Source organism: Notolepis coatsorum (assembly GCF_963971535.1).
Source record: "Notolepis coatsorum genome assembly, chromosome: 10".
NCBI classification, from domain to species: Eukaryota; Metazoa; Chordata; class Actinopteri; order Aulopiformes; family Paralepididae; genus Notolepis; species Notolepis coatsorum.
Window position 1 is genome coordinate 21,939,923 of NC_140174.1, and position 23,658 is coordinate 21,963,580.

The 23,658-nt window shown below is 41.7% G+C and overlaps 1 protein-coding gene across 1 annotated transcript in view; it reads left to right on the forward strand.

Moving 5' to 3' along the window:
• Positions 1-4,340: 4,340 nt before the first annotated feature.
• The window catches only part of LOC311235871 (DNA repair endonuclease XPF-like), a gene marked incomplete at its 5' end in the record, with an annotated part of 31,966 nt that continues 12,648 nt past the window's right edge, over positions 4,341-23,658 (forward strand). Inside the window, 8 exons of the mRNA XM_084323394.1 lie at positions 4,341-4,517; positions 6,180-6,360; positions 7,270-7,465; positions 8,840-9,047; positions 10,899-11,079; positions 15,333-15,461; positions 17,178-17,282; positions 21,632-22,217. Coding sequence (XP_084179520.1) covers positions 4,341-4,517; positions 6,180-6,360; positions 7,270-7,465; positions 8,840-9,047; positions 10,899-11,079; positions 15,333-15,461; positions 17,178-17,282; positions 21,632-22,217 — 1,763 coding nt within the window. The remainder of the gene's footprint in view (positions 4,518-6,179; positions 6,361-7,269; positions 7,466-8,839; positions 9,048-10,898; positions 11,080-15,332; positions 15,462-17,177; positions 17,283-21,631; positions 22,218-23,658) is intronic.

The following is a 23,658-nucleotide window of genomic DNA, read 5'->3' on the forward strand; positions in this document are numbered from 1 at the left end:
AGAAATACTGTCTGTTACTAGGCTAGAGTAAATAGTGATGAAACAAAGGAGAATATCAATTAAATCTTTTTTTATCTTTGACTGTGAATTTTGAGCAGACCTGAAAAATCGAAGCAAATGAATAAATGGAAGATGATTAAACAGAATGTTTTGTAGATACAGTGCTGAATTCTGCCATCCGGACACATGCCATTTGAAATATGATTATAGAATATCAGGCCTAAAATGGTTATGCGATTTAAATGCGATTAATTAGAGTAATTAATTACAAATCCTGTAATTAATTAGATAATATTTTTTAATCGCCTGACAGCACTAATTATTAGCAATGGAATGTGTAAATAATGCTTGTGTACAGAATTCATTTTAAAAACGCAGGGGGGGTTTGTATTCGGGGGAAACTTGTGTGTATGTCTGACTCCGACTTGAAAATGTTTGAATTATTATGGACATTTTAAATTAAGTAAATTGTAATATTTTGTCATGAAAAACAGTACTTTTCTAAGGTGTAAGCGTTGATTTTAGATTGTCCAACGAGACGCTAGGTACATACTCCTCCTGACCGAGGAACTGGCATCACAACTGGGGTTGGTCCCGGGCGCCGCACTGTGTGGCTGCCCCACTGCTTCTAAATACTTCAGATGGGTCAAATGCACAGGACAGATTTCCCCAAGGGGATTAATAAAATATAACTTAATTTAACTTACATCGTCATTCTCCCAAGGAACAACCTTTATCGGCCAACAATAAAGTAGAACGGTCGTCTGGTAATCGGAAGGTTCCGGCTCCTCCCGGCAGCGTGTCGATGTGTCCTTGAGCAAGACACTTAACCCCTAACTGCTCCCGATGAGCAGGTTGGCACCTTGCATGGTCTCCTCCACCGTCTGTGTGTGAATGAACGAGTGAATGTGAGGCATAAGTTGTAAAGCGCTATGGATAAATCGTAAATTGTGCATTTATATAGTGCACTTTACAATTTGTTCTTCACATTTTACCCATTCACTCACACATTCACACACCGACTGCAGAGGCAACCATGCAAGGTGCGAGCCTGCTCATCGGGAGCAGTTATGGGTTAAGTGTCTTGCTCAAGGACACTTCGACACGCTGCCCAGGAGGAGCAGGAATCGAACCGGAAACCTCCGGATTACCAGACACTGATCTAACTCCCGAACCACTGTCACCCCAAAAGATAAAAGAGATAATAAAAAATGCAGTCCATTTATCATTTACCATAACGTTTGCTAAATCTAATTTATGGTTTCTATTGATGTTTTTTTTTATTTAAAGGTGCTGTAAGTGATATTCTTTTGTTAAAATAAGTAGCTTTACATTCTGACAGCCATCACTGATATAGAGTGTTTGGTCAGTAACACAAACACAAAATACTTTTTCTGGTATCCCTTCCTACTTCATCCAATCAGGAGAGAGAACCCTAGATATTTTTACTTATTTCAAGAAATCCCGCCAAGCCAAATTTGCTAGTAGATTATTTTACTTGTTTCAAGCTCATATTTGCTTAGTTAAAACTACTTAGTGTTTCAGCTTGGAGGAGAGAGGGCTAAGAGGGCTTCTTTAGTGTTTCAGCTTGGAGGAGAGAGGGCTTCTACGATATTTCAGCTTGGAGGAGAGAGGGCTTCTTCAGTGTTTCAGTTTGGAGGAGAGAGGGCTTCTTCAGTGTTTCAGTTTGGAGGAGAGAGTGCTTCTTCAGTGTTTCAGTTTGGAGGAGAGAGGGCTTCTCTGTGTTTCAGCTTGGAGGAGAGAGGGCTTCTCCTGTGTTTCAGCTTGGAGGAGAGAGGGCTTTCTCTGTGTTTCAGCTTGGAGGAGAGAGGGCTTCTCCTGTGTTTCAGCTTGGAGGAGAGAGGGCTTCTCCTGTGTTTCAGCTTGGAGGAGAGAGGGCTTCTTCTGTGTTTCAGCTTGGAGGAGAGAGGGCTTCTCCTGTGTTTCAGCTTGGAGGAGAGAGGGCTTCTTCTGTGTTTCAGCTTGGAGGAGAGAGGGCTTCTCTGTGTCCTTCGGCATTCAGCTCACACAGAGAGAACCTGAGAACAACCTAATTGCAACTATTTTGCTGTTTATGCCAATAAACCTGTGTTCTAAAGAATACCGGGAGCCTGTGTGTCATATATTATCTCAAGGTGAGATTTCAACATCCAACAACACAACAGAGTCCAACCTGAAGGAGGACAGGATAAGTAATATTAATTAAAAGAAATCTAATAGAATATAACTACTTTTTACTCAAACAGTGGGTAAAACTCAGGGTCCCTTCTTCGATTGTGTGTCTAATAGCTAACTACCTGAGAGTCCTTGTCTTTTGAGAGTATCATCTTTAGAGAAAGTCACCTTCAGTGATGTACCTGTACCGTGTGGAATGGCTGAGTCGTGTCTGAGCCTCCGCAGCAGATCTGCACCGTCTCCCACCAGCATCATTTATTCAGCATCAGGACATTAAGAGATCCCTCTGTGGCCAATGTCCTCACGGCCCCGCTGACAGAGAGAGAGAGAAGGAGAGAAAGAAAGAGAGTGGGAGAGAAAGAGAGAGAAAGAACGAGGGAGATAAAGAAAGAGAGAGAGATAAAGAAAGAAAGAGAGAGAAGGAGAGAAAGAGAGCGGGAGAGAATAGATGTTGGCTTGGTATCTGACAGAGGGAGAGAGAGAGACACTCACACAAGCTGTTGACTTGGTCTCTGACACAGAGAGTGAGACTAGCTGTTGGTTTTAGTCTCAGAGAGAGAGAGAGACACTAGCTGTTGGCTTGGTCTTTTTTTGTCAGTTTGTCACTCATTGTGCATATGTCTTTCATGTTGATTCAAGGGTAAGTAAGTAATACTATCCTATCTAAGTGTAAGTAATGATATCCTAATGTTGTAACTGAGGGTAAGTAAGGCTATCCTAATCTGAGAGAGAGAGAGAGAGAGAGAGAGTACTGTAGTGTATTGCCTCATTAGTCTCTTATGTTATTTCAAGGGTAATTAAATATAACTATCCTAATGCAAGTGGCAGGCTGAGAGACAGAGAGAGAGAGAGGGGGGGGGAGGAGGGAGAGAAAGATTTAAATAGCAGTGTATTAACCTCTATAACCATATTATAACTGTTACAAGGTGGGACATTCATAAAGCTTTGTTGCTTTGAACTGGCATTAGACCCGAGTCAGCACATCAGAGTGGATGAATCAATGCAAATGAACGTATGTATCAAAGGCTCAACTCAAGGCTCAACTGTGGTGGGTTGGTGGTGACTGGTGAGTCATCGATGCCTCCGTCTACAAAGCTAGGAGGAAGAATACAGTACTGTATAAGCTCATGTGTTTGAATGTGTTAGTGTTGTTGTCATAGACAGGCAGTTCAACAGAACAAGGCTTTCTACTCCTCCACTGTCAATCAGAAGCACGCGCACACACACACACAAATGTAACAGAGTTTATGGTGATTCCACCTGTCAAGGTAAGACCCAATAGTAGGGCATTTAATTGTTCTAGGGATTCTTATTGGTTGGTGGGCGTTTCCTTGTGAGCTACAACGCAAGTGTTCAAGTCAGCGTGGTACCATCATTACACGAGGAACGAGTCCATGGTAGGTTCACATACACCCAGAATGAACATAATATTCCTAAATGTTTAACTCACTACTAGTTGGAACTTGGAAGTATTAATGTAGGCATGTTGAAAATAAATTGTAGAATGTAGCGAGTCCGACCGTATGGTAAATGTGTTAAAATAATAATTAAGTGAGATGGTGTCGAAAATGTATATAACACATACACATGCTAGTAGCAGGCTATGAACAGTCACGACTAGCGCAGTGTTGCAGCTGAGGGAGTCCGCTGACTCGCGCTCTGAAAAACAATAGCGCAGTGTTGCACATTCGCCACAAGGTGGGAGCATTGGATCATTTATCAGATTGAAAACGAGTTAGAGTTTTCACTCAGGTAGCAGAGCGCAGTACCGCACATACGCCACAAGGTGGCAATGTTGATCTATTTATCAGAACGAACACATTGTGTGATTGATTGATTGATTGAAAACTTTATTAACAGATTGCAGAATGGGTACAATACAGTACAGCTCAATACACACAATTGTTAAGGGGATGCAGACCAGAGAAAGACTTTCGTCTTGTTTACATCAGACACGTTATTATAGTGTCTTTGTTTTGAGCTCTTTGCGTTAAACGCCGCAAAAATATCATTGACATCTCAGAATGTGTAAAGGCTTCATTGCACCTGCGTCTGTCAGTCAAACCATGATTTATTTACCAAGGTTTTAGCTCCCATTGATCGTGCTGAGGTCAAGGAAAGTAGTCGATGACAGTTCGTGCTTTGTGTCCAATTCCAGTGACGCCATGGCGGGACCTCTGCTGGAGTTTGAGACGGAGATGTTCCTGAGTCTGTTCGGCTCCGACGGGCTGCTGGTGACGGCGGAGGGGATGGGAGTAGACCGCATCTTGCTGCAGTTCATGCGGGTGTATTCTGAGGAGGGCAGCCTGGTCCTGCTGCTCAACACCACCACACCTGAACAGGTGAGTACAGTGTTAATAATATACTGTAGACGAGGAGATACTTAGGATATTGAAAACTATGACCTGAATAGTCTAACAAGTTCAAGTTTAGTTTTATTTGTGGCATATAAAGTACAGTAGGCCTACATGTACATTACAGTGAAATGCTGACGTCCCCAACACTATACAAAATATACAAATACAAACTCAAGTACAACCTAGAACCTGTGGAATGGGCTAGAGGATGAACTAAAATATTGTGAAAACATAAATCAATTCAAATCTAGACTAAAAAAAAATCTATTTTCGATAGGTACAGAAGGGAAGAAGAGCTTTAATTACATATTAATAAAAAAAATACATATGATACTGTATTGTACGTTACATTATATAATCATATTATAATTAATTTGTATATTATTTTAAACTATATTTTACACTATATACTATTATATTATGGTACTATATTATATTGTATATATCATGTACTATATATCTCATATCATATTATATATGTGTTGTATACACTATTATGTACTATATACTATTATATACTATTACATACTGCAGGTATACTATACTGTAATGAGTACTATATGTGTGTACTATATGTATGTACTATGTATGTATGTAAATAAATAATAATAAAAAATTATTAAACGTAAGTCTTCAGGGGTAGGGCCCGACAAGCCTAGTGCTTCTCCCTAGCCCTTTTCGGACAATTGGACAATTCTGCAATAGCAGCTGGCGATTTATGAAATAACCGTTGTTATGTGTCCAAAACCCGGAATAAAAAATAACTGAACTGAAGTACAACCTAGTACAAAATGCTAACTTTTTAAAATGCAAAAATTAGGTATATAGTGCAAATTAATGTAGATGGATGGTGTTGCATTGAGTCATTGAGCATCCTGATGGCCTGGGGATAGAAGCTCCTTTTGAGTCTCTCTGTACTGGCCATGAGACTCTTTGGCCATGGAAAGCCCACACTTAGGATATAGAGTGAAAACTATGACCGGAATAGTCATGCAGTGTGTTTCTTATGGGTGGAATTAGGCTATAGTGAACATTATTCTAGGGACCCCTTTGTAACCCATACAAGGATCACACAACCAAACTGTAAACTGAAACATTTTGCCATTGTGATGTAATACAATATACAATGGTGAATCGGCAGGAAATAACTACCAAATCTTTCAGTCAGAAAGACTGGTGTGGTCCTTTGAGGTTAGCAGTATTGACAACACATTTGATAACAGCCATATGTGTATTAGCAATACTTACAGTATTACTGTATCAGGAGGAGGTTCCATAAATACAGTTTGTATGCTCAGATACAATGTACCACGCTTGGCAATAGAGTACAGGAGTACATCATTTCTACATTCTTGAATGTAAGGAATTTCTGTCCAAAAAACAAACAAACAAGCAAAAAAACATAATTTGAGGAATTCTGAAAAGTACACTCATCAGCTCTTTATTACATTTTGGTCACTATTTATTTATTTTGAAAACGCCATGCTAATAGGTAGACGTCTTATTGATGATGATGTCAAGTGCCCCGCCACCACTGCCCATGTGTACAGTCTCTACTATAAAACAAACCTGTAGACAACATTCCCATAATCTCTATTCCAAAAAAAAAATTGAGACGAGAGAGAGTTCACATGTTTTCTCTCTCAGGAGTATCTGACCGAGCAGCTGCGAGCGGAGGGCGTGAGCCACCTGCCCCGGACGGTGACCAGCGACGTCCAGAGCACGGAGCGCTACAACGTCTACACGCAGGGAGGGGTGCTCTACGTCACCAGCAGGATCCTGGTCGTGGACTTCCTCACCGACCGCATCCCCGCGCACCTGATCTCAGGTCAGTGTGGACCGTCAGGTTGTCCCTAACACACCTCAGGTCAGTGTGGACCGTCAGGTTGTCCCTAACACACCTGATCTCAGGTCAGTGTGGACCGTCAGGTTGTCCCTAACACACCTCAGGTCAGTGTGGACCGTCAGGTTGTCCCGGACCCTAACACACCTGATCTCAGGTCAGGTCAGTGTGGACCGTCAGCCCAGGTCAAGTTGACACGTTCACTGACTCACGCGGTTGCTTCGATTACAATCAATGAAACCAGTCACAAAAGCTGTGCGAAGCACGCAACAACCTAGTTAAAAACGACATAAAAATGCTTAACCTAGTTAAAAATACATAGAAATGCTTAACAGCCTAGTTAAAACTACATAAAAATGCTTAACAACCTAGTTAAAACTACATAGAAATGCTTAACCTATTTAAAAAGACATAGTAATCCTTAAAAACCTAGGCAAAACCACATAGAATTGCTTTGAAAACAACATTCACATGTCTTTAAAATGCTCCTGGCTTCATTGTACTAGAAGCAATGCGAGACGGCACATCATGCATGTCATACATTCCATCACATAACATGGGGCAAAGCCTCTGTATTCAAAATAAAAAGTAATATACAACCAAGCTTTGAAAATGGTCACAAACCCATCAGATGGCACCATTGTTAGGATATTGAAACATTATAATTTTATGTGCTCTGATATGTTCAGAATGTGTATCCCTTGCTCTACAACAACGTGGCTCTCACGCTATTCATTGTCTGATCTCTGTGAGGTATCTCACTGTACCGGGCCTGTAAAACCATGGAATCATAACATATATGACTTTGTTTAATGTCTGTCAGTTATCTCACTGTACCGGGCCTGTAAGACCATTGAATCATAACACATATGACTTGGTTGAATCTCCTGTCAGGTATCCTTGTGTACCGCGCCCACAAGATCATCGAATCGTGCCAAGAGGCCTTCATCCTGCGTCTCTACAGACAGAAGAACAAGACAGGCTTCATCAAGGCCTTCACTGACAAGGCCACCGCCTTCTCCAGCGGCTTCTGCCAGGTGGAGCGCGTCATGAGGAACCTCTTCGTCAAGAAGCTCTACCTGTGGCCCAGGTGAGAAGAGGGGAGGGCTGTTGCTGTCTGTGGGTCTGTCTTCTGTGTATGGAGTCCCTACTGGTTGTGTATACCAGCGTTTCCGTTAGCCGGTAATTACCGGTATTTGACCGGCAAAATCTGTTGAAGTCCGACATATTTAATCTCTCCGGTCTTAATGTCCGGTGAAAATAATTTCCTCTAAGCACAATTTGATTATTTAAATTGTATTAAAATAGGCTAAAATTAAATAGCCTATGCGATGAACGAAACAATCATTACATTTGTTTCATCGTTGCTTCTAATAATGACAACGACGTTGTCAGCGAGAGCTTAGTGCTGGGTTTGCGAATGCATGTGCAGCTGCAGAGCCGGAGCTGCAGCGGCACAGTGCAGTACTCCAATTCAGCCATTGGCAATTCAGCTGTTGGGTGGGGGGCGCTGCTGAGCGGTCCCCAGATAGAGCCAGAAAACAGCTGAATCTGCTGCTCTGCATCGACATACTCTCGCAAATAAGTCGTTGGGAGGTGGAGAGAGAGAGAGTCGTCACGCAAACCCACGATAATGTTGCCGTCTCTCTCTGCCAAATTTCTCAGTTCTTCGCTTGATATAATTAATACAAATGTCCAATATAACGGAATTCGTTAGCTCATAAAAATGTGATTATAACAGACTGCTGTTTATTAATGTCGGGCGACTGCCCACAGACACCTATTTGATTTAAAGTCGGCAGCAGCACGGAGTCTCTGGACTTATTTTATTTGGAATATAATGACTATACGCAAAAGTTGCCTAGTTTTAAGTAAAAATATTATAAATCTACATGCCTTGATGATGTCATTCTTTTGTTTTGTTGTCATTCTTTTGCCTATCAATTGTTTTTAAGCTCAATAAACTCTGACCGGAATTTCTCTCATTTGACCGGTAGATTGAAATCTACCGGACACTGAGGCCGGCAACAATTCTTTCTAACGGAAACCCTGGTGTATACTGTTTACTTTTACTCATCATAGTATATATTCAGATTCAATAAGAGTAATATTATGAATACATTTTTATATTCAGATCTAATTTTATTGCCTATATTTATGTCTTCTTCCTATTACCTTGCCGATACCTGTACCTCCTCTCTCCCCTCCCCCATGCTGCTATGATGCCCGCATTTCCCCAAGGGGATCAATAAAGGAATATCTTATCTTATCTCATTTGTGTTTTTAGAGGTCATATGATTCCAACAGCCTCTTGATGGTCTCCTCTCTCTCTCTCTCTCTCTCTCTCTCTCTCTCTCTCTCTCTCTCTCTCTCTCTCTCTCCCTCTCCCATTCTATCCATCTTCTCTACTACCGCTCCTCCCCTTCTGTCCTCGTTCACTTTCCCCCTTGTCCTCTGCTCCCAGGTTCCAGGCGTCGGTGAAAGGCACGCTGGACAGGCACAAGCCCGAGGTGGTGGAGCTCCACGTGACTCTGACCCCGGCCATGAGGGTCATCCAGAGCTCCATCCTGGACATCATGGGCGCCTGCCTGAAGGAGCTGAAGCGCTACAACCCCACCCTGGAGAACGAGGACCTCTCCCTGGAGAACACGCTGGGCCACGCCTTCGAGAAGGTCCGCCGGGGGGGGGGGGGGGGGGGGGGGGGCTGACGTAGGCTAATCTCAACGTGACAGCAGTCCTGTAATATACCTACCATCTAGTAGGTGGTACTACTGATTTCCCAAAATGATTCGATTGCGATTCACAAGGTTCCGAATAGATTTTATTTCCGATTCGATTCAATGCTATAAATGGTTCAAGGAACCCTCTAACATGTTGCATTGTAAAAAATATCAATGTTTACATTAAGAATTGACTCTGAAGCAGTTACATGAATGTACTTTTTATTGGAACATTGGCTTATGTCACGGGTGATGTCTCAGTAAGTGGTTTCATAGATTTGTTGTATTTCCACAATATTTCACCTTCACTTTGCACAGTTTACAATGGCTTTGCTTTTGTCCAGTTCTTCTCTGTCGTCATGTTTTTTAAATCCAAAATGCAACCAAACCTTTGCTTTTGCACCTGGCGGTGACTTGAGTGATGCTTTCACTCGATCGATGTTTTTAGATTCAAACATGTTGCATGAGATCTGGACACGAGACGACCAGGAAGGGAAATAGCATAATGATGGAATAAAATAATCTATGGATTATGAATGGATAATCGCTCATTCAAATGAAGATTGATTCCGAATCGGGAAATAGATTTTTTTTTAACCCAGCCCTATACTACCATCCCAGATGTGAGGTCCAGATAATGCCTTTTCATTTGTAGATTTCACTCAGTACTCAATACAGCTTCACCTCCTTTCACAGGGCCAGTGAACTTTTATAAATCATTCTCTGGGGAAGTCATGGAATGTTACTTTTTATTTAATTTCAAATTCAAACCTTTATTTCAACTCGTAAGACACTTAGGGGACCCTCATTTACAGCGATGACGAGCTTACAAAACAAGACAAAGTTTATAAAACTGGAGGAACCCTAAGAGAACCAACCTGTCATTTGAATGTGTAGAATAGGTTCCAAGATTCCATTCCAACAGTGTTGTGATGAATGTACAGTATTTTACAACTTTCTTTTACACACATGCCTTAGACGGTTGATCTCTTTTTTTTTATCCACTTTTTCTCCCATTTTCTATTTTTCTCCCATTCCAATTTTTGTATCATCCAATTCAACCCTCCCCTGTCTTCGAACGCTGTTTCATGCCTCCCACAAGCCGGCTGCAATGTGGACTAAGTCATACATAGCACGAGTCCCCTCCTATACTCGAGGTAACAGCAGTTGCATCTTTCCACCTGCGCGGCTCGATCTTTCAGCGTCAGGGGTCTGGGCTTTGGAGGGGCCCCGCCCCCGTTCCTTCCTGATTCTACTGCGCAGGCGCACCAACCGACCTGTAGGAGTCGCTGTCCACAACGCCCGATCCCCACCCATCAGTTTCCCTCCCCCTAATGCTGCCAATGTGTATTAGTGCGGACGACCAGCTAAACTGAAAGCAATGTGGAGCGCTGGGCTCGAACAGGGATGCATACCTGTTCGAGCCCAGTCTCCAGTATTCGTGGTGAGCGCCTTGCCCACTGCACCACGTAGCCGCCCCCAGACGGTTGATCTCTTTAGAAATGTTCTGAGCTGGAAAATGACAAATAAACCAGAAATATTTTTTAAAAGTAGGTCATTGGAGTTCTCTCACATAAGTCTTGAAAAACCAATGGTTGCATGGTTGCCTCTGCCGTCGGTGTGTGAATGTGTGAGGGAATGGGTAGAATGTGAGGAAAAGAATTGTATAGTATAAATGTATTGACCCTTAGCTGCCAGAGTTGTACCCTTCCTGCTGACTTGTTGTAAGTCTCTCTGGATAAAAGCGTCAGCTAAATGTCTAAATGTAAACGTCCCTTGTCCTCCTCCGCCCCGCCCCTCCAGACCATCCGCCACTACCTGGACCCCCTGTGGCACCAGCTGGGGGCCAAGACCAAGGCGCTGGTCCAGGACCTCAAGGTGCTGAGGGTGCTGCTGCTCTACCTCACCCAGTACGACTGTGTCACCTTCCTGAACCTCCTGGAGTCCCTGCGCTCCAGTCAGAAGAACTTCGGCAGCAACGCGGGTGAGACAGCAAGAAATTAATAACTCCCTTCATTCCCTTTTCATTTCAATCCATTGAGGGTGATACGTGTGGGGGATAATAATAATAATAATAATAACTTTATTTGTATAGCACTTTTTATACAGAGGTTGCAGTTCAAAGTGCTTCACAACAGTAAAAAATACAGGCTTAAGCGAGCATAAAAAAGATAGACAGGTAGCAAGGTATGGTAAATCACAGTGTTTCACATTAGGATCTAGCATCCCAATAGGCTCTCTGTTTACAGTTTCATTCAGTAATACAAATAATAAAAATAGTTTAAAATGATTCGGTTTAAAAATAGTCTAAAAATTCTAAAATAGAACGGACATACAACAGGGTATTTAATATACAACAGAGCAGTGCATCAGTAAGAAGTCAAATGTAATAAAATAGTTCTCTTAAAATTACAGTGCATACAGTAGGAGGTAGTGAGATAAAATTAGCATAGAACCGACACATGAATTTGATAGGCAGTGTATAAAAGTAGGCAGGGTAAGAATAGTGCAGGTAAGTACAATTTGTGTCAGGATATCCCTGATGTTTCATTGAAATGCCTGAGCAAAGAGATAGGTTTTAAGCTGTCTTTTGAAGATGTCTAGCGAGTTGGCTTCCTTGATGTTTTGGGGTAGTTTGTTCCACAGTTTTGGGGCATAGTTGATAAAGGCTGCATTACCGATCCTCTTTTGACTGTTTCTGGGAGCCTCTAGTAGTCCAGCAGCTGATGATCACAGTGTTCTTGCTGGCCTGTAATTTATTGGAGTGTTGGCGATGTAGCTAGGTCCCTGTCCATTTAGAGCTTTGTATGTAAAGAGAAGGACCTTAAAGTCAATTCTAAATGTTACAGGAAGCCAGTGTAAAGCAGCTAAGACTGGACTAATGTGCTCTCTCCTTTTGGTTCTAGTTAGCAGTCGGGCTGCAGGGTTTTGGATTAGCTGAAGCCTCTCTGTGGTTTTCTTAGGGAGACCTGTGAAAAGTGCATTACAGTAGTCTAACCGGCTAGATATGAATGCATGAATTAGCTTCTCAGCATCGTTCTGATTAATAAATGGTCGTACTTTTGCTATATTTCTGAGATGGAAGAACGATGTTTTCGTCACTTTGCTAATATGAGAATTGAAGTTCAGTTCTGAATCTATGATAACCCCGAGACTAGTGACCTCAGATTTGATCCAAGGGGTTAGTCCTCCCAGGTTATTTATTAACGTTTCTTTTTTTAGTTTTGGGTCCGATAATTAGAATTTCAGTTTTGTTCTCGTTTAGTTTCAGGAAGTTCTTACTCATCCATTTATTTATTGCCAGTAAGCAGTCTGTAATGGCGCTAATCGCTGTATCATTTGGTTCAGCAGATATGTACAGTTGTGTATCATCCGCATAGCTATGGAAATCTACATTATGTTTTCTGATGATATCACCCAGCGGTAACATGTAAAGGACCTAAGCAACTCCCTTGTGCAACTCCATAGTTGTTGTCGTATATATCAGACATGTGATCTCCTAGTTTAAAATAGAATTTCCTCCCTCTGATGTATGTTTTAAACCAGCCTAGCACATGTTCTGAGAAACCGACAAGGTTTTCAAGACGATCGATTAGAATATCGTGATTGATTGTATCAAATGCTGCACTGAGATCTAGCAGGATAAGGATGGAGATCTTATTCTTGTCAAAGTTTAGTCTGAGGTCACTGATTATTTTGGTGAGGGCAGTTTCAGTGCTATGATATTTTCTGAATCCCGACTGAAATTCTTCTAAGATGTTGTTTTCTTCAAGAAAGGAATTTATTTGAACTGAAACTATCTTTTCAAGTGCTTTACTAATGAATGGTAGGTTGGATATTGGACGATAATTTGCCATTACATTACTATCCAAGTTAACTTTTTTTTAGTAATGGCTTTACAACTGCTGTTTTAAAGGCATCTGGGAAAATACCAGTTCTAAGGGAAGTGTTTATGATATCTAGCACAGGGCTTGAAACACTATAAAACCCCCGTTTGAAGAAAGCTGTAGGTATAGGGTCAATGTCTGAGGTGGAGGAGTTACATTCTGAGACAGTTTTGCAGAGTACATCTAATGTGATGCATGTGAATCTTCTCATGGTTACATTGCACGGTTTGCTGCAATCAGCTTTATTTCCATCATGAGTAATGCTGGCCCTGATCAAGGTTATTTTTTTGTTAAAGAATAGTGCAAGTTCTTCACACTTAACCGTTGATGACTGAGGAGGTGTAGGGGCAGTGTTGAGTAGTAGATTAATAGTGGAAAAAAGGATTCTGGAGTTTCCAGCGTTTTCTGTAATGATTTTAGAGAAGTAGTCTTTCCTTGCTAAGCGGATGGTTTTATTATAAGCAGTTAAAGCATCTTTGTATATATCACAGCATATGGTGGTTTTAGTTTTTCTCCATTTTCGCTCCGCTGCATGACATTTCCTTTTTTCTTTGTTGACCGCATTATAGTTCAACCAGGGCGAGGCTCTGGTTTTCTTCTTTTCCGTTTTTAGTGGGGCGACAGAATTTAATACAGATGACAGTGCATCATTGAGATTTTCTACCATTTCATTTAGAGAGCTGTCATGATTGTGTGGTTCATGTAGTCTGATAAGATCAATGAACTTTGATTCAGCCTTGTCGTTTAGGAGCCTCTTTTGAACTATGATTTCTTTTTTTGTTTTAGTAAGGGTTATTTGAGTATCAAAAAATATACAGTGATGGTCGGAGAGAGGTAATTCAGTTATTGAGAAATTTTGTATGCTTAGCCCAGTTGTTGTTATGACTAAGTCTAATGTATTTCCAAGCTTGTGAGTTGCATTTGTTATATGTTGTGTTAGATCAAAGCTATCCAGTAGATTTTTTAGCTCTATAGTTTTGGAGTCTGTTTTCTTATTAAAATGGATGTTCAAGTCTCCATTTAGGATCACCTTATCATATCCGGTAACACATAGTGAAATCAGTTCAGAGAGCTCCTGTATAAATATTGGTGAGTGTCTAGGCGGGCGGTATATTGTGACGATAATGGTTGATTCTGTTTTGAGCTCAATGGCAAGTTATTCCATCGACATGAACTCGCCTAGTTCTGTGATTCTAAACAAGAGTTTTGAGGAGAAAATTGCTGCAACCCCCCCCCCCCCCCCCCCCTTCTGTTTTTTCTGGGTATTTGATGAAAATTATAGTCTGGTGGACAAGCCTCTATCATTATTGATGTAGCTGTGTCATTATTGAGCCATGTCTCTACATTCAATCTAAGTTATTTTCTTTAATCAGATCATTTACTAAAAAAAATTTATTATTCAGTGATCTGACATTTAGAAGGGCTAATTTTATTTGTTGGACTTCTTTAGAGGGGGTCTGCTTTGGCTGTTTTTGATGTTTGTGCCCTGATCAGGTGTTCCCAGTGTGATGTGTTATGTCTGATGCTGATCCTGTTTGTACAGCTTTGTGTTTTGTTTGTCATTATTTTTTTGATCACAAAAACCATGGTAAATATTAATTAAATATCTTTTGTTGGTTACTTTGGCTACCGTCTCCTTATTATGTTACATTGACCAGACAACGAGCATTCCTTCAGTCAATGGTAACGTAATAGAGGGCAAAGCCCTGATTTACAATGACGTTGAGTATACATATGTAATAAATAGAATAAATATACAATAAATGCAATCATAATAGAATTTGTACAATTGATTAAAACAACTGTACATTATGGTTGGTGACACAGAAATTCACGAGATTTTCTCCCAGGGCAGGGACACCCTGATTTAGTCCAGAATTCTGTAACCGTCTGTACCGCGGGTGGAGTAAACTAAACCTTTGATCAAAATGTCTTTATTGATCCCCTTAGGGGAAATTCTGGCATCATAGCAGCATGTGGATTGTGGAGGGGAGGTACAGGTATGGGCAGGGTAATAGTAGAAAGGCATAAATATAGGCAATAGAATTAGCTCTGAATAAAACGATTCCAAAAATAAGCAGTGTAAACAAAGGTGCAGATGAAGGTCTGTATGCCCTATCATTTATGTTATATGTTACAATAGATATACGCAATAAAGAATTATAATCGATATACTACGAGTAAGATTAAAGGTAAACAGTATACACTATACAGTATACACAAGGTACCCTAACTGGCATGATAAACGTCATACGTTGTAGTCTGCAGGTTTCGGTGGTTGAGAGTCAGACACACTTAGTGGTCAGACCTTCCTAATGTGTCATTGTTTCTCCCTGGCTGTCTCCACCAGGGTGGCTGTTCCTGGACTCCAGTACCTCCATGTTCGTGAACGCCAGGTGCAGAGTGTACCGTTTCCCCGACAACAATAAGAAGCTCAAAGTGGGAACAGAGACGGAGAAGCAGCGGACCACCGCCACAGGTCTGATATGACCATGGCCACCAGATGGCGGCATAGTGGTCATCCTTATTTACATTTATTACTTTTACATACTGAGTAGATTACTTGATTTGTCTGTATATGTGTGTGTGATTAGAATTATTAGATGATTAGAAAACAAACTGTAATTCCAACTAGTCCTGCTGCCCCCTGGCTCAAAATACGTTGAAGGAACATGCCCACATTATGGGAAACACCATCTTCTCCAGAGTCAGACATGAAGATGGATACCAGTTTCCTCTCTGTGTGTTCAGTAGAAAGCGTGCGTGTTGGTGTATGTGTGTGTATGTGGGAGGGTAGGTATCACTACTAACTGGTGTCATCGTTAGTCGTCACGACGCACATGATACCATTTTTAGAACTGGATATGGAATCAGTTTTATTGGCCGTAATCTGACTTTGTGACGAGGAACAGAGGAAAAACAAGCAAACGGACAAGCTGCCTCCTGAACCCTCTCCACTAAAAACTGATAATCATATCAAGGCGTTAGTGGGAATTATGTAAAAAATATTATAAAAAAAAAACGCATCCGCAAAGTAATTCTCAGTTTTTCATAATTTCCAGATATAAAGCTGTTAGTCATTGTTTACCATCATAAATCTACCAATTACCAGGAGTCCCTCGGGGCATAGAATCATTTCTGAGTGGAAAACAAAAGTGGATTGAAGTCCTCGGGCATCACACTCAAGAAAAGTCTTGTAAAGCAATACACTTGTTCTCGTTCCAATCATGGCAACGGCAGCTCTGACTCACAGAGCGTGTCGTTTTGCTGTCTCCCTGGTTCCAACATCTCAGTTTGAAAACACATTTCAATAAACCTTCATTATGCTGTAAAAGGTGATTAATGTTTGCAGGATGGAAGTCGTGGCGTTCAGTCGTGCTGGTGTTTTGTAGATTCACCCTCGTAGACTTTTACTGAAATGTACTAAACTATATAGCATATATATCCCATGTAACAGTGGTTATCAAGCGTTTTCAGGTCAAGGACCCCCCAAGTTGATACGTAATAGACCACTGACCCCCATTTGGGCCGAAAGTGGCTCAGGAGGTAGAGCGGTCGTCTGGTAATCGGAAGGTTCCTGGTTCGATTCCGGCTCTCAAAGTGTCCTTGAGCAAAACACTTAACCCCCTAACTGCTCCCGATGGGCAGGTCGGCACCTTGCATGGTCGCCTCCGCCATCTGTGAGTGAATGGGTGAGTGAATGGGAGAATGTGAGGAACTTTGGATAAAAGCTGTTATATAAATGCACCATTTACCATTTACTTTGCACTTTGTTCTATGTTCTATTATTACTACTAGTATCTATCCTACCTGTACCCCCCGCCCATGCTGCTATGACACTTGAATTTCCCCAAGGGGATTAATAAAGGAACACTTGACTTGATACTTGTTGTTACCATCTCTCTATCTCTCTCTCTAGTTACAGTTGACCCTCACTGCCGCACTACCAAACGGTTAACCCTTTCACTGCGACAATACAGAAGGTTAACCCTTTCACTGCCACACGACAAAGGGTTAACCCTTTCACTAGTGTGATAGTAAAGGGTTAACCTTCCGTAGTGTGGTAGTGAAAGGGTTAAGGTGTGACCCCTCCCTTTCATGGTCGCCCCCACCATCCGTGTGAGTGACTGTGTGAATGTAAAATAAAAGCGCTATATAAATGCAGTCCAGTGACCATTCCTTGTGTGTGTTGCAGAGGTGAAGCGTGAGCTGGTGCTGGAGAGTAACCCTAAGTGGGAGGCTCTGACGGAGGTGCTGCAGGAGATCGAGAAGGAGAACAAGAGCTCGGAGCACGAACCAGGTCAGACATCACTGCTCTGGGAACAGTTATTTGAAGTTGACGCTTCTGTCATTCATCTCTACGTGTGGTTATTGTCGCAGCTTTGCAGTGGACACACCTAGGAAACACAGTGACTAAAATCAGGCAACTGTAATATTAGGAGGATACACTACTGCTTATTGCGTCATTTAGTTACTAGATGACAGGCTACTATGAGAGACGCTCACCAGATGTGTTGCTGTTGCCTGGATTGGAGGACAGAATCTTGCTCCACTTTTCCCTGTCTGTAGTGGTTGGAGCCCAGTAACTCTGCAGACTCCCCTCGCATCTCTTAATGCGGAAGTGCGGATTGATATGAACCAAGTGCTCTGAGGCTTTGATTAGACACAGGTCTGTTATAGAGGGCAGCGGTCATTATCAAGAAATAACAGACCGCTGAATTCAGCGATTGACCAATCAGAATCAAGCATTCAACCAAGCCGTGTAATAAAGTCCTTTAGTCACCTGTCTCCCATGGATTCACATTAATTTACATAATGTATTAGTGATCTAGTAGTATCCTATTCTAGCTTTATAACTGAGCCCTGCTACAACCTCACAAATAGCCACATAGGCAGTTTTATAGTGTTAACTAATGAATGTGTCTAAATGGTTCTCATTTGACGGCCCATCAAAACCGGCTGTATGTGCGGCAATGTGGCAGACGGTATTGTCTTTCTGAGGTTATATATATAGTGGGCTCAATTTTAAAGTTGGAAAAAAGATAGGGGCATCATTGGAAATTTTAGTTTTTGAGGAATCCATAATTGTCGGCCATCTTATGCTAGCCTCTTGGCAAAAGGAGGAAATTGCACTCCACATCACAAAAAATACATAATAAATAAATCATTAAATCAATCAATCAATAAATAAGTAAAGAAAGAAATATATACGAATAGGCTCAAATTAAATAAAATCAATGAAATAGGAAGGGTGTTCAGCTCAGTTATTTCTGTGTTGATTTCTTCATTGACAGATGGGGGGGGGTCAATAATATATAATATATCCTAGTAAGTAGGGCTGTCTTAAATACTTCGAAGCTTCGTTCGATGGCACAAGCTTACATTTTATTTTATTTATTTTTTGCCTCAAATCTTGCGCCTCCATTCCAATGAAACGAAAGTAAGCGGCGCCTCGACTCCACCTCTCTACAACAAGCATGTGGAGATTATCTGTGTTGAAAACAACAAGGACATGTGCAGCAGACATGTCGACGAAGAAGTCATCAGACGTGTGGTTACACTTTAAAATATGCAAAGACAATGCCCAAAAAGCCGAGTGCCAGATATGCCAGAAGAAAATGGCATATCACAACTCTACAACAACTTTGTCAAATCACCTAAAAAACGTAAGTATCGTTGTACACGACGGCGACGCCACACAAAACATTAATAAGGCTATGCCTATGCTGCTATGACTAATGTGTTACCAAGTTGGCTAATTTAATTGTAATCATCTGCTTTTGTAGGTGCATTGTCTGATATAATTATGAATTATAAATTAAATATAATATAATTGTTTGCTTGATAGACGAAGGTTGCAACATAATTATGTAATGTCATGTCGTTGGCTGTGAGAGCAGCCCCACTGCACCCAGGCAGCGCAGCCGAGTGAAACCTTGTTGGCTGCGTCACAGTCACGAAAGGGGCTACTTAATTAATTAATCCAATCCACTTTATTTATAGAGCACATTTAAAAACAACAAAGTTTACCAAAGTGCTGTACAAGTCCCACAACATAAGAAAAAATAAATAAATTTTTTTTTTTTTTTTTATCCACTTTTTCTCCATTTTCTATATTTTCTCCCATCCCAATTTCGTATCATCCAATTCAACCCTCCCCTGTCACGAACGCTGTTTCTTGCCTCCCACAAGCCGGCTGCAGTGAGGACTAAGTCATACATAGCACAAGTCCCCTCCGGTACTTGAGGTAACAGCAGTCGCATCTTTTCACCTGCGCAGCTCGACCTCTCAGTGTCGAGGAGTAACGCGTGGGAGGCTCACGCTGCCCCCGACACTTCCTGATTCTACTGCGCAGGCGCACCAACCGACTTGTAGGAGTCGCTTGTTCACAACGTTCGATCCCCACCCTTCAGTTTTTCCCTCCCCGTAATACGGCCAATGTGTATTACTGCGGACGACCAGCCAAACTGAAAAACAATGTGGAGAGCTGGATTCGAACACGCGAATCCTAGCGTCTCCACACTGGTGGCGAGTGCCTTAGACCACTACGCCACCTAGCCGCCCCAAAATAAATAAAAAATTATAATTAATATATATATATATATTTTTTTTTTTTTCTCGAAGCTTCGAATTAAAATCTAAGCTCGGCCCCGAAGCTTCGATTGCCAAAAAAAGCTTTGAGGGTCATCCCTACTAGTAAGAGTTGTCAGGTTTTATGGAAGGTCTTTCAGCAAGAACTTATTCCCCTCCAGCCAAATACATTGTAATATCTCATGGATCCATCTATTATGTGGACCCCAGTAATAGTAGCCTATGCCTGTGGCAATGGCTAATGGGGATCCGAATAAACTAAACTAAACTATGTATAGGCGGAGAGGAATGTGTCAGCTTTTTCCTTTGATGCCTCTAACTCATGGAATGTCCTTCAACTGTCTCTTAAAAGGGAGGTTCTCCCTTCCCTTGGTATGTTTAAACGTATGATTTCAGACCATTGTGTGACTACCTGTAACTGTTTTAGCTGATCTGTTTTAATTATTTGAAAAGTTAAAAATCTTTACTCTGGTGTATTTCTGTGAATATTGTTTGTATTATGTACCGTTTACATTTTGTACAATCGTCGTTTCTGTAAATGAGGGAAACCTCGGAGGATTACGATTTTAAATAAAGGTTGAAATTAGGGATGTCCGATATTATCGGCCTACCGATATTATCGGCCGATATTGGCATTAAAATGTGATATCGGTATCGGTTAAATTTTTTATTTATTTTTTTACATTTCTATAACCTTTATTTACCCAGGCAAGCAAGTAAGAACAAATTCTATATATATGCATAATGTTGTATTAATTCCACAACAAGAGATATGTAATGTTAATTACCTGAAATTATTCAGTTTTTTGGGGGGGGGAAACCCTGCATATATCGGTATCGGTAAAAAAGCCAATATCGAGCATCTCTAGTTGAAATTAGAGTTGTTCCGATACCGATACCAGTATCGGAAAAGCCGCCGATACTGGCTAAAATGCTGGTATCGGTATCGGCGAGTACCCTCTAATGCTGCGCTCCGATACCATATGACGTAATTTATCAACAACACTGTGGTCTGTTGAGTAAGCATTATAAAACAAACGTGTGCTTAATCGATTAAAGTGTCAATGCCATTTGTCATTTTAACAGCAGATACTTTCTTAAATGTCATCGTCCCGACAGAGCGGTGTTGACGGGGAGCTCATGGGTTCGCTTGGTGGCTGGTGTTATTAGCATTGAACAGCTAACCGAAAGCTAGCTTTAACATTACCTTGGCTAAAGTTGGGGCTATTCATATAATCCAGCAATAATGGCTGCAGACCTGCAAGCAAAGTACAGCAAGTTGGCAAAGGAGTATTCCAAGTTAAATCACAATGTCACCAGTAACGTTACAGTCTTCTATGGTCTTCCCATACCGGTAGCTCATGCTAGCTAACGGTAACGTCGTCATTGCACAATTGCACGTCGCGTACACAATTAATGACATGTTGCGGACAGCCATATCGGCGACAATGTTTAGCTTTTAGTGCCAAATGATAAGAGTCTGAGGCGGAGTCTCAAAAGAGAATGTTGAATATTTATTGTGCAAAAATCACAACAGATCCTCTGCTACTTCAACGGAGCCTTGTAGACAGACTGAGTAGGGTATATCTGCAGAGCCAGTGGGTAGCGAGTGCAGCAACGTATAATGTCCGTGCTGAAGCCCCATACTCATTGATTAATGATACTAATACAAATCTATACAATCACCTGTTGTTGAATAAATACCATTACTTTCTAGTTATTACTAAAAAACAGTATATATAAAACAGTATTTGTTAAAAAAAAAAAAATTATATTTATAAAAAATTTATATAATATATATTTTTTTTTAAATTTATGTATGCACTGGTATCGGATAAGTATCGGTATCGGCCGATACCCAAAGCTTAGGTATCGGAATCGGATCGGAAAGGAAAAAATGGTATCGGAACATCTCTAGTTGAAATGAAAAGTGTCTCCTAGCAAGCAAAGTGGTGAATGCAATAGCTTGTCGTGTTCCCTTCACGTCTGTGTTTATCCACGGTGTGTATCTTCCTCTTTAGTGTTTTATGGGTAATAACACGTTGTCACCCCCTCCAGGCCGCACGCTGATCTGCGCCAGCGACGACAGGACATGCGCCCAGCTCCACCAGTACATCAACCGCGGCTCCGACGCTCTGCTCCACCGCCTCTACGCCCGCACCGTCGGCAAGCGGGATGCTGCCGCTGCGGCCGCCCTGGAACTGGACTCGCACAGACAGGGCAAGGGCTGGTCCAAGACATGGCCCGGGAAGGGCCCCAAGGGGAAGAAGGCCACGCAGAAGACCGGCGGCCCGGCGGCCCGGAGCAAAAGCGGCCCGGCGGAGGAAGAGGAGAAGGATGACGGAGGAAGGAGGGGTAGCGGTGAGGTGGATGATGATTACGTCGACAGACTGATGGGGGAGGACGATGATGACGAAGGGGAGGAAGAGCCGCTGAAGTTGGATTTGTCGTCCGATGCCTACTACGGCGTCCTGAAGGAGCCGCTGACTGTTATTCACCCGCTGATGGGCTGCACTGACCCCTACAGCCTGACGCGGGTACTGCACGAGGTGGAGCCCAGCTTCGTGGTCCTCTACGACGCAGAGATCAGCTTTGTCCGCCAGCTGGAGGTCTACAAGGCCAGTCGACCGGGGAAAGCACTGAGGTTCGTATGAGCGAAAGATGGCGTATATGTAAAGAAACCCCATTGGCTCATTTCATATCTACCTTAACTCATTTTCCTCATCCTGTTCTAGCTAGGCCACACTTTAAAAGATAGGAGTGCGTCACCTTGTTTGTAGAGCTATATTAGAGCTGGGCGATATAACGATAATTATCGCGATATATTTTAATAATCGAATTTCTTCTTTTTTTTGTGACCTGCAACAGGGCAATTTTAAAACCAGAGACAGTGGACAGACTTGTCTTTCTTGCCTGCAACTTAAAGTAATGGCTTTGCTTGTCCAAATGACAATACTGACCAAATTGAGATTTATTTTTCTCTTGTCCATTTATTTTGTTTGCTTTCTAATTTAAAATACAGTTTGAAACCGTCTGTACACAGTAGGTTATGTGTGCTAGCAGAGCTAGTCTCCAGTCACGAGTCACGGTGCACACAGTGGTTTGTCCACCAAAAAAGCGCCAAAAGATAGAAAAGAAACTAGCAGAGCCAGAACTGTTTAACTCCCCTGGAGCCACAGCCAGCAGAGAAGCCGGGTTACTTTCGCTTTCAAACCAGCTGCAGCCTGAGAACTGGAGTGTGAGGGGATGTAACACTAAAGATGGCGGCAACAACAAGGAATTGCTGCAAAATAAACATAATTATGTTGTTAAAAAAAAAATATTATTAAAAGAAAAATTATACTTTTTTTAATATACTTCTAACAATATCGATAATATCGAATATCGAGTGATATATTGTTATCGATATCGTTATCGCAATATCATTTTTGGCCATATCGCCCAGCCCTAAGCTATATCTATATTCTATATTATAGCTATGGATACAATACTATGGTCATTTGACAGTAATCTTCTGTCCAAGATGCAAAAAAGAATAAACATTTTCATGAATTCATTCACGCGTTATCCCATGGTGAATATAAGTATAGTTTCGGAGTGATCCGGGCTAATTCCTGGAGAGCTGAGTTATCGGGGGCTACGTGAATTCTACTAAAAGCATTGGCGTTTCCTCCCTGGACACACGCTACTATCTCCAAATCAAATGTATATAATAGGTATTATGTTTCATCATGAATGCATGAAGGGGGGGGGGTAGTTTTTTTATGCTTTGATGCCAGTAACGGCATCGTGTTGAACACTACAGAAGCCGATCACCTGGATCGATATGAAAACATTGTTGGATCAAGCTGAAATTGATGTCAGATGTCAGTCCTTACCTGTGGTCGGGGGTATTCCAAAAATAATATTCCAATTGTCTGATAGCGATTTCCAGTATTGGTGTCCATCTGGTCCTGGACATAATTTGGCACAACTTATGGATCGAGTGTGCCAGATGCGTTTCGAAGTGGTCGGATGAAGCGAATTATTCGGCTCTATCTAAATATAGCCCCGGGAGACATTTGAGTGTAACACAGAGTTAGATA